Source organism: Pantherophis guttatus, chromosome 1 (genome assembly GCF_059756535.1).
Source record: "Pantherophis guttatus breed Tessera chromosome 1, ASM5975653v1, whole genome shotgun sequence".
Classification (NCBI taxonomy): domain Eukaryota; kingdom Metazoa; phylum Chordata; class Lepidosauria; order Squamata; family Colubridae; genus Pantherophis; species Pantherophis guttatus.
In genome coordinates, this window is record NC_142063.1 from 136,132,084 (window position 1) to 136,146,574 (window position 14,491).

The 14,491-nt window shown below is 33.8% G+C and overlaps 1 protein-coding gene across 4 annotated transcripts in view; it reads right to left on the minus strand.

Moving 5' to 3' along the window:
- LRP1B (LDL receptor related protein 1B) overlaps window positions 1-14,491 on the minus strand; it is a 986,195-nt gene that overhangs the window by 56,663 nt on the left and 915,041 nt on the right. For all 4 annotated transcript variants that reach the window (XR_004592513.3, XM_034424500.3, XM_034424507.3 and 1 more), the window contains exons 70-74: window positions 12,372-12,478; window positions 11,357-11,489; window positions 2,015-2,137; window positions 1,461-1,583; window positions 122-259 (exon numbers count right to left, since the gene is read on the minus strand). Coding sequence is in view for 3 of the 4 variants with exons in the window: in XM_034424500.3 (XP_034280391.2) it covers window positions 122-259; window positions 1,461-1,583; window positions 2,015-2,137; window positions 11,357-11,489; window positions 12,372-12,478 (624 nt within the window). In the remaining variant the exon portion in view is untranslated. The remainder of the gene's footprint in view (window positions 1-121; window positions 260-1,460; window positions 1,584-2,014; window positions 2,138-11,356; window positions 11,490-12,371; window positions 12,479-14,491) is intronic.

Below are 14,491 nucleotides of genomic sequence, written 5' to 3' on the forward strand. Positions count from 1 at the left end.
AAGAACTGTTGATTAGTTTTATATTGTTCACATTAAGATCAATTAGATTATGCAGATTCTGTTCTGTATTTTTTTTCTGTCCTTGAGTATGACAATTTGGCCATCTCTTAATCAAACTTACTTGTTTTACAGCCTTGTTCGTCTGAACCATCTCCACAGTCATCAAACTGATCACATTCTAGTGCCATAGATATGCACTTCTTATTATTACAAGCAAACTCATCCTTTTTACAAGGTCTGGCTTTATATGTAGTTTTGTCTGCAAAAAGATACACGGGCAGTCAATTGTTTTGAGCCTTTGATATTATTCATAAAATAAATGCAAAAGGTTTTACAGAATGCTGTTCCCTGGACATGTAGGTGCCTGCTGTGTTGAAAGCATCAAATAATAAAGGTTTTCTATTGCTCCTGGGGCAGAGAATATGAGACCACAAATCTCAATATTACAATTGCTTAAAGGAGAAATGCATCACTCACAGAGTGATGTCTGCTCTATTCATAAATTCAAGACAATAACAAGTCAACACAGGCTGAATACACATACTGTAAAGACAATGCCTATCTGAAGTGGAGTTCTGCTACCATGTCAGTTTAAAGCAACTCAATGTCAAATGAAAGAAATGGGGAAAAAAAAAACGAATGAGGAATATATTTTTATTACCATGGAGAAAAATTACCTACATAGCCACTAGGAACTGAAAACAACTTAATGACACATAATCAATCAAACATAGTTATTTCCTAATCTCTTGACATGGAGAAAAAGAATAAGTTCTAAATGTTTGGGATGGTTAGACACATGAATGTCCATGGGGGATGAATTAGAAAATGTGCATGTTGACATCATCAGGCAAATGTCATAATTTACATACTTACTGTTGACATCAGTATGTTGTTACACAATGGCAGCAGTTACCTGATGACATCATCATGTCTGTTTAGTCATTTTGGAGCTATTGAGATTTGCTGGTCAAACTGATTTTATATAATGTTTCACTGGCTTCAGCATGAACAATAGATACATCTGTATCTTCTACAATGAATAGTTAGTTCACCCTATTGAGCAAAAGCTTTCAGTCCAACGTTAACATTAATGCTAATCAATAAAGAAAAAAAACTGCAACAAAATTAAGCAAGATCAGAAACACAATATTGAACTGATAGCTAGGTTTCTGAAGAGTCATTTGGATACCACTTATTGCTGAGAATACCAATAAGATTCCTATTTTTATTTGTAAAAATACAAATGAGCCCTATTACTCTACACCTACAGTATGTGAGAGCTATCAAAGATGAATTTATTGCTATTATTGTACCACAATTAGGCTGGCATAAATTCTGCCCCACAAGCCATCTTTAGACATCTGTGAGTTATAGTCTCAGTTATTAAGACAAGTAAGGACCCCCCCCTCAAAAAAAAAGACTGTTTCTTTCCTGTTTGTAAAACTAAGATTATTTACCACAGTGATCTTCATCTGAATCATCACCACAGTCATCAATCCCATTACATATCTGCTCATGTCTCAAACAAACGTGATTATTTCTGCATCGGTATGGCCTGGTTGGAGGGCATGGAAAATTTACTGTGAAAAAATCCAAAATGTGCATTATTCTGCAGAGAATATATCTTTTACATATTTATTTGCTTTCATCAAACAGTGAAAATGTAATTAAATTGTTAGATCTACTTCTCCTTAATATCAGTTTTAATTGAATGTAAATAATTTCTACTAGATAAGAGAAAATATGCTGGAAAGCTTTCGATTCTGTTCCTCATGAGTCATAAAGAGAAACTCTCTGAACATATTGAGGATCTTCACAAAATGTTGCCTGCTTCAAATGTAATGTATACAACATGTATGTAATCTCAAGATATAATTTTTCTTCTCATACAAATCAAAGACAAAGGAAAACAAGAGCAGCACCAAAGAGGAAAAACACAACTACAGAGAATTTGTGATTAATTGAATATTTCATTGCTTATGCTTTTGTGGGCTGCGGACCGCAAACTTACGACATATTTCTGGAAATTCATCTGAGTTATCTCCACAATCATCTTCTCCATCACAAAGCCAAAAATAGAGTTTACAGAGTGAATTGTTGCAAAGGAATTCATCAGCTCTACATATGTTCCTCCCTAAAAATACAAAATAGCAAAACTAAAATATGTACATCTTATAAATATTTATTTTTAAGTTTATATATGTTGGGATACCACAAGATACCACATGGTAGATTTCCATGTTTTTCTTTTTTTTTTTTTTTTTTTTTTTTTTTTTTTTTATTGCAAAAGTTTTACAATTACATTTTCACCCCTTTTTTTCACCCCCCCACCTCCCTCCCCAAACTTCCCGTCCTCCCTAACCCTCCCTAACCCTCCCCCCCCAGACTTCCCTATTATGTACTCATAACTAATAACACTAATATATATACCTGAACCCATCCTTCCCCCTACATAATTTTCCCTCTTTGTCTCTTTATATTAAAATATTTCTAATACATTGTTTTCAAATAAAAGCTATTTGATACTTTCTAATTTGGTATTTGTTCTGAACATATTCTATCCACCTTTTCCATTCCCATTCATAAGTCTCTTGTGAACAATCTTTTAAATATGCTGAAATCTTCGCCATCTCTGCAAAACTGGCCATCTTCGAAGTCCATTCCTCGATAGTAGGCAAAGCTTCATTCTTCCAATATTTACCTATCAACAATCTTGCTGCTGTTATCATATACAATATTAATTTTGTTTCATCCCGTGTAAAACCCTTAACTATGCCCAATAAAAACAATTGTGGAGAAAATTGAATTTTTTTCTTCAAAACATTCTGCATGACCCACCATATTTTTATCCAAAAAGCCTTAACTTTCCTACAGGTCCACCAAACATGATAATACGTAGCATCCAAACATTCACATCTCCAACATTTTGGCTGAACATTAGGGTACATACATGACAACTTTTTAGGATCTAGATGCCATCTATAAAACATTTTATAGAAGTTTTCCCTCAAATTCTGCGACTGTGTAAATTTAACATTCTGAACCCAAATTTTTTCCCATGTTTCCAACATCACTGGTTCTTCAAAATTTTGTGCCCACTTAATCATACAATCTTTAACTAATTCCGTTTCTGAATCCCTTTCTAGCAAAACATTATAAAGCCTTTTAATATGCATTGGACCTTTCTCTCTTATATGTCTAACCAATTCTTCCTCATGCAACATAATACCAGTTTTTTGGTCCTCTTTCCATCTCAGTTGTAATTGATTATATTGTAACCAGGTTAAATTAATCCCTTCGTCCAACAGTGTCTGCAATGTCTTCAACTGCCATCTGCCCGCATCTGTAAAAAGAACCTCTTTGTATAAAAACCCCCCGAGTGACATTATATTTGTATTCCACAAGGTATGACCAAGATCCAGCCATAGCGGTATTTTATAATCCCATTTGAGTCGGTGCTTCTTCCAAACTCTCATCAAAGAGTCTCTAAGTATATGACTTTTAAATACTTTATCAACTTTGTCGTCATAAAATAGGTAAGCATGCCATCCAAATTCAAGATCAAAACTTTCTGCATTCAATATTCCAGCCTTTTTACTTCCAAACCAATCACTTGTTAAAGTTAAAGCTGCTGCATCATAATATAACTGTAGGTTTGGAAGTTTAAGGCCTCCTCTTTCTGGAACATCTTGCATAATTTTCAATTTCACTCTCGGCTTTTTCTCGTTCCAAACAAACTTATTAAGTCCAGTTTGCCAAACTTTCAGTTGTTTGTCACTTTTAAGCACCGGAATCATTTGAAACAAAAACAGAAATCTTGGCAAAATGTTCATCTTAACTGCTGCTATTCTTCCAAGTAAAGACAGTTGCAGCTTTTTCCAAGTCTCCATGTCTTTCTGAGCCTCTCGCCACAACACCTCATAATTATTTTGAAACAATTTCATGTTTGATTCTGCAACCTGAACTCCAAGATATTTTACCTTAGGTACAATTTCAAAACCTGCCCTCCTTTCGAACTCATATTTACGATCTTGTGTCATATTTTTGACTATCATTTTAGTCTTTTTTGAGTTCACTCTGAAACCTGAAACTCTACCATAGTCTTGTATAATGTCGTTCATCAAGATTATTGATTCCATTGGTTGTGATAGGGTAACCACCAGATCATCTGCAAATGCCTTTATTCTATAATCCTCTTGCCTTATCATTATGCCTTTCAAAATTTTTGAGTCCCGTATTGTATTTAGCAAGACTTCCAATGTTAAAATAAATAAAAGTGGGGACAACGGACATCCCTGTCTTGTTCCTTTTTCAATTTTAAACTCTGTCGTCAAACTTCCATTAATAATAATCTGTGCTTTTTGCTCTTGATAAATTGCTGAGATTGCCTGTGTAAACTGGTCCCCAAAGCCCATCTTTTTTAAAGTCTTTAGTAGAAAATTCCAATCCACTCTATCAAAGGCCTTCTCCGCATCCAAAAAAACCAGCACTGCAGAAATCTGTTTATTCTTATCAAGATATTCCAATAAGTCTATTACTTGCCTTACATTGTCCTTCATGTATCTACCCTCAATAAATCCCGCTTGGTCCTCATGAATCACCTTTTGGATTACTGGCATCAACCTGTTGGCTAATACCTTCGCGTAAATTTTATAGTCTGTATTCAAAAGAGATATTGGTCTGTAGTTCTCTGGTTTTTTAGGACCAACTTGTTCTTTTGGTATCAAAGATATATAAGCAGTTGTCCAGGATGGGGGTATTTTACCCCCTTGTTGAATATTGCAAAATAAATCTCTAAGTTGTCCCACCATTTCAGCTTGTAAAGTTTTATAGTACACTGCAGTCAAACCATCCGTGCCAGGAGCTTTGGCTGTTTTTAGCTGTTTAATTGCTGCTGTTATCTCCTCCTCTGTTATAGGATAATTCATTCTTTCCTTTTGTTGATCAGTAATTTTTGTAACTCTCTTATCCTTTAAATATTTTTCTATAAGTCCATTCTGCACCTCATCTTTGGCATATAGTTTAGTGTAATAATCCACAAAAGCTTCTTTAATTAGTTTTTGTTGAAAGATTTCTTTCCCTCCAATATCAATACTATCAATAGTCCGTATACTTTGTTTTTTCCTCAATGTGTAAGCCAACCATCTGCCCGGTTTATTAGCATTGCAGAATGTATTATGCTTCGCGTATTGTAAACTTGTTGCAACTTGTTCCGCCATAAGCATTTGGAATTGATCTTTCAAAAGTTTTATAGCACTTCGTATTCTTTCATCTGTTGGGTTTTTAATAAGTAACTGTTCTTTATTCTTTATTTCCATTTCCAACTCAGATCTTTTCTTTTGTCGGAACAGTCTATGTTTAGAATTCATGTAGATAAGTACCCCTCTCATATAAGCTTTACTTGCATCCCAAACAATTTCAACTGGGGTACCTTTATTCAAATTTATTTCAAAAAATTCTTTCAAATGCTTTTTAAGTTCTATTATATTTTTTTCATATCTAAACAAGTTCTCATTTAATCTCCAAGAACGTCTCTCAACCTTATCCATCTCGATTTCTATCCATACAGGACTATGATCAGTCAAAATTCTTGGAAAAATCTTTGTTCTTTTTGTCTTAACAAGTAGATCATTTGACAACAAGATAAAATCAATCCTAGAAAAAGATCTATGTCTATCAGAAAAAAAAGTGTAATCCAATTCATTTGGGTTATGTATTCTCCAAACATCTTTTAGTTCCATATCTTCTTTCATATCAAAAAAGGTCTGTGGTAATCTAATTCTAGACTTTGCCAAGCTCTTTTTATCTAATTTAGAATCAATTACTCCATTCCAATCTCCCATAATTAAAATAGATCTGTAGTCCCATTGCAATATTTTAGTATGTAACATCTTGTAGAAATAATCCTGTTGTTGGTTGGGAGCATAAATTCCAATCAAAAGAATTTGTCCATTTGCTGTAAACAATTCAATTGCTACAAATCTACCATCTTGATCTACTTCTATAACTTTTGCTGTTAATTTTTTATTTACATAAATAACCACACCATTCTTTTTCTGCGAAGTTGAAGATATATAATGTGCTCCTAGTTTTGAGTTTATCAAATATTTTTGATCTTGAGTTGTAATGTGCGTTTCTTGTAAACATATTATATCATTATTAAATTGTTTCAAATATGTAAATAATTTTTTCCTTTTCTGTGCTGAATTCAACCCATTGACATTCCAAGATAAACACTTAAAGGTCATTGACCTCTTCATGGAGCGCGGAGCAATATGCTTGAAGTTGATCCACAAGCTTCGATCTCGCTCCTCCCATAGCGCCAGTCTCTTGTGCAGTGCTCTTAACTGCCTTCTTGTCATGTCTTTCCTGTTGTTGTTGTTGCTTCTGTTTAAGTAGCTTGGATTGAGCTCTAGTTATACGTTGATCTTTAACTTCAGTCAACTGAATCAAATCCAAAATTGGAGAAGAATCCAGCGATGGCTCACTCAGAATACCTCCTTCTGCACCTTGCACGTTTTCTAATTCCTGCTTAGACTGTTCTTTCAATTGCCTCTCTTCACTCTCCTTAATCTCCAGAACTGTAGATGTACGTGGAGATGGTGTTCTTTCCATAAGAATAGTACTGTAAAAGTGTTGCGCCTTCTCCACGGTATTCAACCGATATCCTTCTCCCTTATATCTGAAAATTACCCCAGCTGGTGCGTCCCACCGGAAGGGTATCTGTAAATTTTTCAATTCCTTAACAAGAAAACCAAATTCTTTTCTAGCTTTCAGCATTTTAGGAGGTAACTCTTTAAAAATTACAAGCCGTGAGCCCCCCACTTGTATAGAGGTGTGGAAAGATTTTTGCAGGATATCATTTCTAATTTCTCTCTCAGTAAAGTATATGACCACATCTCTGGGTAATTGTCTTTGCCTGGCCACCCAAGAGTTCACTCTGTAAATTTTATCTATTTTATGAAATACCAAATCAGGATTAACTTGTAGAATCTTAGCCAGGGCTTCAGAGCAAACTTGTCTCAAGTCCTGTCTTTCCTCCTCTCGAATTCCCCGAAGCCGTATGGCAAATTCCATCGCCCGGAATTGTATCATAACAATCTCATCTTCAATTCTCTGCATTTTATTGTCAACTTCATCAATTTTATAATCATTATCTTTCATCTTAACATTAACTTCTGATTTAAATTCTTCAACTTTAAAATCAACTTTCCCAATAAAATCTGCCAGGCCAGACGCCACTTCTGATATTTTTTTGGTCACCATAATTTGGTTCTGTTTCACCATGTCTTTAATTTCATTAATTTCCTGCAAAAATTCCTGATGTGATTTTTGAAGTTCCTGTTGTGATTCTTGAAATTTATCATCCAAAGTTTTAGAAATAAATTCTTTTAAATCTGCCACATCAAATTCTTTTTTCTGAGTTTGTAACTGTTGAGCAGGGGGAAGTTGCGTTTGCTGTTTGTGTGTGGGGGATCCCCCCCCTAATGCCTTCCCTTCCTGCTTCTTTGAAGCCATCCTGGCTCGTGATCTAGTTTTTCTAAAGAGGGAGGTTCCTTTTCCTTTCCCTCCTGCACAAAGACTTCTAAAAAAGTCCCCCAGATTTGATCAAACAAGGGTTAAAATAAAGCAAAGTCCAATATTGAAAAGGGAAAAAATTTCCGAGTTATTTCTCTTGTAACAAGCAAGGCAGCTTAGTAGCAACTTGGAAACTTTGTAGCAAAACAAAGTAACTTCACCAATCCACACTCGCTGGCTCGTTAACTCTGAAGCTAGGCGCCATGTTTTTTCAAAGCACTTTCACTCACTCGCATTTTCTCAGATTGAAAAGTCAACAAAGTGCTAATACTTGCGTTTCCAAATTTCAGGATTCAGGTAATTTCGCTGTTTATTAAAGCTGGTGCTTTCGCTTTAAGTTTCCTGCAGCCGGCTTGTTCTGCAGAAGCAGAATCGTCCCTCGCCGCCCGGAGTCTCAGCAGGTTGGAAGGGAGCCGCGCCTGTTTCCTCCCCAGAAACAATTCCCTGGGGGGTTACAGGGGCTCGACCTGTGCCCTGCTATCTCTCCTCCAATAATCCTCAGGATTTTGAAGTTTTCGAGCCGCTTCTCGATCGCGAAGCGGCTCTACAGGCGGCGGGGCTGGCGGAGCTTCAAAGAGCGCCGCCGTCGCCGAAGACAAGGAAACCGGAAGTCCGTAGATTTCCATGTTTTTATATCTTGCCTCAAATAGCTGCTAGAAATAGAAATTTAAGACTGATAATGAAGAGTAGTAGTAGATCCTTCTCCAGTGGAAAACAAATGTTTATGGGAAAATAAGAAGCTAACAATCAGGACATGTATGCTCATGTACTCTTTCAACCAAATTCACCAGCAACCAGTACTAAACAGTCTTTTATCCCTGCAGCCTGAATACTTCCATTTTTTTTTTCTAATGATAGAGACAATCGCTTTGAGGACTTTCATTGGGAAAATAATACTAAGACAAACAGGTCAATCCCTCTTCCACCATGACATAGAGGTCCTTCCTATTATCAGAAAATAGCTATTTACTAAATTTGATGAAACTATAAATTTGATTGTGCATTCCAAAACTCTTAGCTATCTTCGCTTTCCTAATACAAGACATCTTATCTATTTCCTTTTTACCTTTTCATTGCCATCTGCTATAAGCAATATAAATTTTACATTACTTGACATGAAAGGAAATTTGATCAAAGGAAAATGCAATTTTTAGCTGATTTTCTCCCTAAACCTCCTGATACAAGTAACTTCTTGTAGATATGTAAATTTACCAAGAATATATTGCTAAGGGGAAAAATATAATCAAATACATGAAATTAATCATTGATCCACAGTTGCTGTCAGCCTGCTGGTAGTGGTTGTAGTTGATTGTAGTTGAATTGTAAAACTTGGTACACAAATATAGATATTCACCTTATTGCATTTTAAAAACACATTTTGAATTAAAAGAAAACAGAATAACATTTATTTGTTCACTGCTCCCAAACTTTGCTTAATTTCTCTCAGTGGAAGTAATTACCATTAAGAGTAATAAAATTAGGAAATGGCAAGCATTCCTATAATAGATACTAGCAGGTAAGCTAATGGGCAGATAATACATATTAAGATCAATCCTTTGCCTGTTTCTACTTTGAACAATATATTTTTCCTAAAAATTACATCTACCAAGGATCCTTTAAATCAGCGGCCCCCAATGTTTTGGGCACTAAGGACCGGTTCTGTGGAGAAAGGTTTTTCCATGGACTGGAGGGGATGTAGTTTAGCATATTGCTTGCATCCTGAGGATGGGGCTTCACTTGTTTGTGTGGACCAGTTGTTGGCATGCTGTAGACTGGTGCCGGTTCACAGATCGGGGTTGGGAACCCCTGCTCTAAATATATGAGGGCTAATAGATAGAAGGCATCATATGATCTGTACTTATGAATCATTGTTAAGCAATGGGTTGTGGCCAATCTAACATTTATTAGCAAACTGCAACTGTAAAGTGAGTCCTTTTCTTCTTACCTTCCCTTTCTATTATACCTCTATCTTCTGCAAAAAAAAAAAAAAAAAAAATCAAAGCAGAAGTTTCCAATTTTTTTATTTATGCAATTCAACCATAAATAAAGGTTCAGCAAGGCAGTACACATCTCTTCCTTTAAAGATGTTGATGGCATAGAACTAAATAACGGGGTTATTTAATTTATCTCATCTTTATTAGTTTTATAAATAACTCAATATATCCAACATGTCTTTCTCCTCCTATTCTCCCTATAATAACAACCTTGTGAGGTGGGTTGGGCTGAGAGAAAGTGACCGGCCCAAAGTCTCCCAGTCAGCTTTCATGTCTAATGCGGGACTAGAACTCATAGTTTCCTCGTTTCTAACCTGGTGCCTTAACCACTTGACCAAATTGGCTCTCCATACATTAAAATGTAGTGGCCAAAATTTCATGAAATTACCAATTTTTTATTATTTACAGTTCTATGCTAATACATGTTCATGTTCCACTGCAAAATTCGACAACATTTGGAACAAAACTATTAACTTTTTGACAAGAGGCAAATATAAAGGAGTAGAAGAGAAAGAGAAAAAGGAAAATGCAAGCATATATGGAAAGCCATAAACATAAAATTGAATATAGCATAGAAGCTTTACCTATACTAAATGAAGCATTTCTTCTTTATAAAAAACCTGATTCTATACATTTATAGAATTAATTTGTTCTTCAAAACTTGGGAAAGGGCCAATACAATAAAACTTTCCTTTATATAAATTTTATTTTATCTGAACATTTCAAATTTGCAGTAAATGTATTTTACTGCATTTCTAAAATTTTGTCTTAATAATGTGTTCAGCACAGATCTGTTACTGTTGGAGTGCTACATTAATATAAAGCCTTTTATTTTCATTACTCCTAATATCAGGCACATTAATGTACTGCTTTGATACTGCTATTTATAGTGTCTGGCTACAGAAATGCTAAATATGAAAAATACATGCTCTTTCTATAATTTGTCAGTTGAAATTAACATAATCAGCAATACATTCCATCTAGACACCTATAGAAATATATTTTTGAAAAAAAAAATCATTTTTAGATCAAAAATATTAAATCTTGCTAGCTATTACAGTAAAAATCCTAAACCAGTTTCCTTTATTAAATGAAGCATGCATAAATAATGCAAATGCATCATTTATATTTGTATTAACGCAATCAGATTACTGAATAATGTACATTGAATACAAATTCACTCTTACTTGCACAACATTTTCTGTACATACTTTATATTTGTCTGCTTTTCAGAGAAAATTCAAATAATCAGTTCATAATGTCTTTCACGTTAGGAACAGATGACAAGCAGCTTACTTGCAATGAAACTAACCTGTGCTAGATAAAATAGGATGTGTTCTTTCACATGCACTTTAAAAACCAAATGCAGGTAAAAATGTATATAACTATGAAACTAGGTCTTTGATTAACATTATGATGAAATGCCTTCTTGCATACTAATTTGAAAATCTGAAGTGGATTCAAAAGGGGTGGGTGTAGCATGAGGGACTCAGAAGCAAGCATTTTCTATTGGAGAACCCCTCCCATCAAATCAACTGGCCCAGAAGATGAACAAACATGTAGTGGTTAATATGTTGGATTTGGACTAGAGAAAATGTATCAACAGCTATAGAAAATATTGCTGGGTAGCTTTGTGTCAGTCACTTTTTCACAGAGTTGTAGAAGAAAAAAAATGATGGGAAATTCCCATTTAACCTGAGTTAGACAAAAGATGGGATATACATTCAGCAAATAACTAACTATAAATATAGCCAGGAAAAGAGGGGGGGGGATAATCTCACCTCTGTCACAATTTAGTTCATCACTGCTATCCACACAATCTTGAATTCCATCACAAAGCCATCTGATAGGTATACAGTATGCTTTATTTTTACATTGAAATTGATCTTCTTTACATTCTGTTACACAGTGCATCTGTATAAACATATATTCATATGTAGCAGTGAGTATTACCAATCAAGTAACAGAACTATAACTGGACCAACTAGAATTCAGCAAAACCAATTTAATCATTTAATCATTGGTATTTTTTTATTGATAAGACTATGGTCATCACAGAATATAAAATATTACATTCACAATTTTCATCTGTAAATAATAATCAATTTTCAAAAGCTCCTTGGCAATAAAGATACCTTATTCATTTTCATCTTGCCCACATCTCCATATACTCTCAATAAATACATTTTGAAGATTAGGCTATCTTTAAGGAAAATCCAGGGGGTTATAATTAAGCTTATATAGTGCAATTCTCATGCACCACTGAGATAATGCCCACTGATTCCTATTCACAAAACAGTTAGCTACATAGTTCTATAAACTGTTCTTTGTTTATTTATTAATGCATTATTTGGGGGAAACAAAATCATGTAACTGAAAACAACAATGAAAAATGAAATTATTTCAGTATAAATATTTTTTTTAAAAAAATAACGATAAAAATGAGAAAGGATTTATATAGTTATAATAAAAATTAAATTTGCAACCCAGGCAACTAATTTTGTATGGTAAAAAAAGGATTTAAAAGCCTTTAAAAATAATTAGCCAAGTGTATCTTTAATATACAGTACTTTAGAATTGGAGACTATCATCAAAAGAACACAACTGTTCTTCATATCAATGAAAACATTAATGCTCATTATTTTACTAACTACAGAATTTTACTAACTATTGGATCCATGTTTTCTGGATAAATTTCTGAGTTAATAGCTATTCCACAGGATTGTTATTTTAAATTCAAGTTTATAAACTTGTAAAAGAAAGCATTAGATCATATTAAAATATTTACTGTCTTACTTCATCGGAACCATCAGGACAATCATATTCTCCATTGCATCTAAAAGACGCTGAGATACAGCCTCCATTGGCACAGATATATTCACTTGAAGAGCAGGTTGGAGATTCTATTTAAGACATAACATTGAGAACAGGCAGATGAAATACAGTAACATAATTTCAGATAATAAATACCATATTTGGGTTTACTTTATCTTCAAAAATCTATGATGTACAGAATGTGGTGAAGAATTTGGGCAAGTGATAATATTTTTATTTTTGTCCTCATACCATCACACCATCACATACCATCACAATAGAATGGTAAAAATGTAGTCACAAATACTGTTTGTAAATGATTTCTGTTATTGTATACATTTATAAGTGGTTTTAGGGAAATCAATATTTCAGAAGAGATCAAATTTCTATCATTTTATACAGATTTATTTAACTTTCAAAACTGCACACAGTGCAAATCTCATTCTTTGAACATTGAAGAAAAATAAAGCATATTACTCAGACAATATGTTTGAACTGTTTTCATCTGTAGTCAATAAAGTATTATAATATATTTCTTCAAACTATTATTGAACTTTGTAATTCCAAGTTGGCTTAGCCATTACACAAGCTTACTGAGATGATGGGAAAGGTAGTCCAATGTATCAGAAAATCACCAAGGTTAGGGAAGGATACTATAGAACCAATCAAAATTATATAAATTGCTAGTGTTTTAAAGATTTCTCAGTAACGATTAAAAAAATAATTGCAGGTCAGTTCATGTCTCAACACAACACATTTATTTTCTCCTGAATGGAATAAAATCGAAAAACCAAGACTCTAAATTAAAAAAAAAACAAAGTCAAAAGAATATTAATTTTGAGGTCCCAAAATATATTGTATCTATTTTGATTCCCAAAAGCTAATGCTACAATTCTATGTGAGTGTATTATGACAGGTTTCCATATTAAGGCTGTGTTTATACAAAACCAATTTCAATGCAGCTTCACTAAGATTTTAACTCACTAAAGTTAATGCAACACTTAAAGCAGTTACACTATTTTTTATTTTATTTTCACATAAAAAGAGGTCAAGCTGCTTTCATGAATAGAAGAATCATTGGAAGCTGAGCTGAATTCAAGAAAGACCTCAGCTTTTAATATATTTAATTTTTCCAGTCTTGATTACTTCTTTGTCTTGGTCCACCGACTTTTAGGAAGGAATTAAAAGAGAAATGTGATCCCCATCCTAGAAAAAGTTGTGCACTTATATGCACAAGAAGAAAATTATCCCTTTTGGTAACTTTGGTTGTCTCAAAAATATTCAGCACATGGTGAAAATACTTGGTTCTGTTCTTATTTGGCAGGATGATCTGTGAGAGATCAAATGGACATGGCAACTGCAAATCTCATGTTATTGAATCCCTATTGTATAAAGGTAATAATTCAAGCCACTTTCAAAAACCTGAATCACAGTTCAAGTGAGGCTTAATTCGTTTACCACTTTCTCACTTGAAAAAGTCTTTAATATTGTATTTATTGTTTTATATCATGTTCTGATGTTTTATAGACCATATTAAATTATGCTTTGTATTATATTTATTATGCAATGCTTTTCTAATTACTTCATTTTAATATTATTTGTTTCAGTAGATTATATTGAAAGGCTCCTTCATACCTTTGAGAGATTGTATAATACGAAAAAGTTTCCTTGGGAATTAATCCATATTTTACATTGGTATATCAATTAAAACAAACCCAAATAAATGTCAAAAACAAAACAAAATCAAAGAAAAATGTTGAAATTGGTTACAAGTATGCAAATTACTCGTATATATGTAATAAACATATTGATTTTAAAAGTGCTCATGACAGAATAAACTACAACATTAAGATGAAAGTGTAAAGAAAACATACATGGTGTTATAGTAGTCAAGGTACCAAACTAGGATTAGATAAACTTAGATTCCCCATCAGCAATGAAGGCTTACACTTTCTTAACCCAAACTTCTTCATTGTTTTGTGACCATGGAGAAATACTGGAAGGGGGAGTGCTCTTATGCTCTTGGAGCAAAGATGGGATATAAATCCAGCAAACAATTAAGTGTCTGAATAAAAATGCAATCATGAGGACTATATATCCCA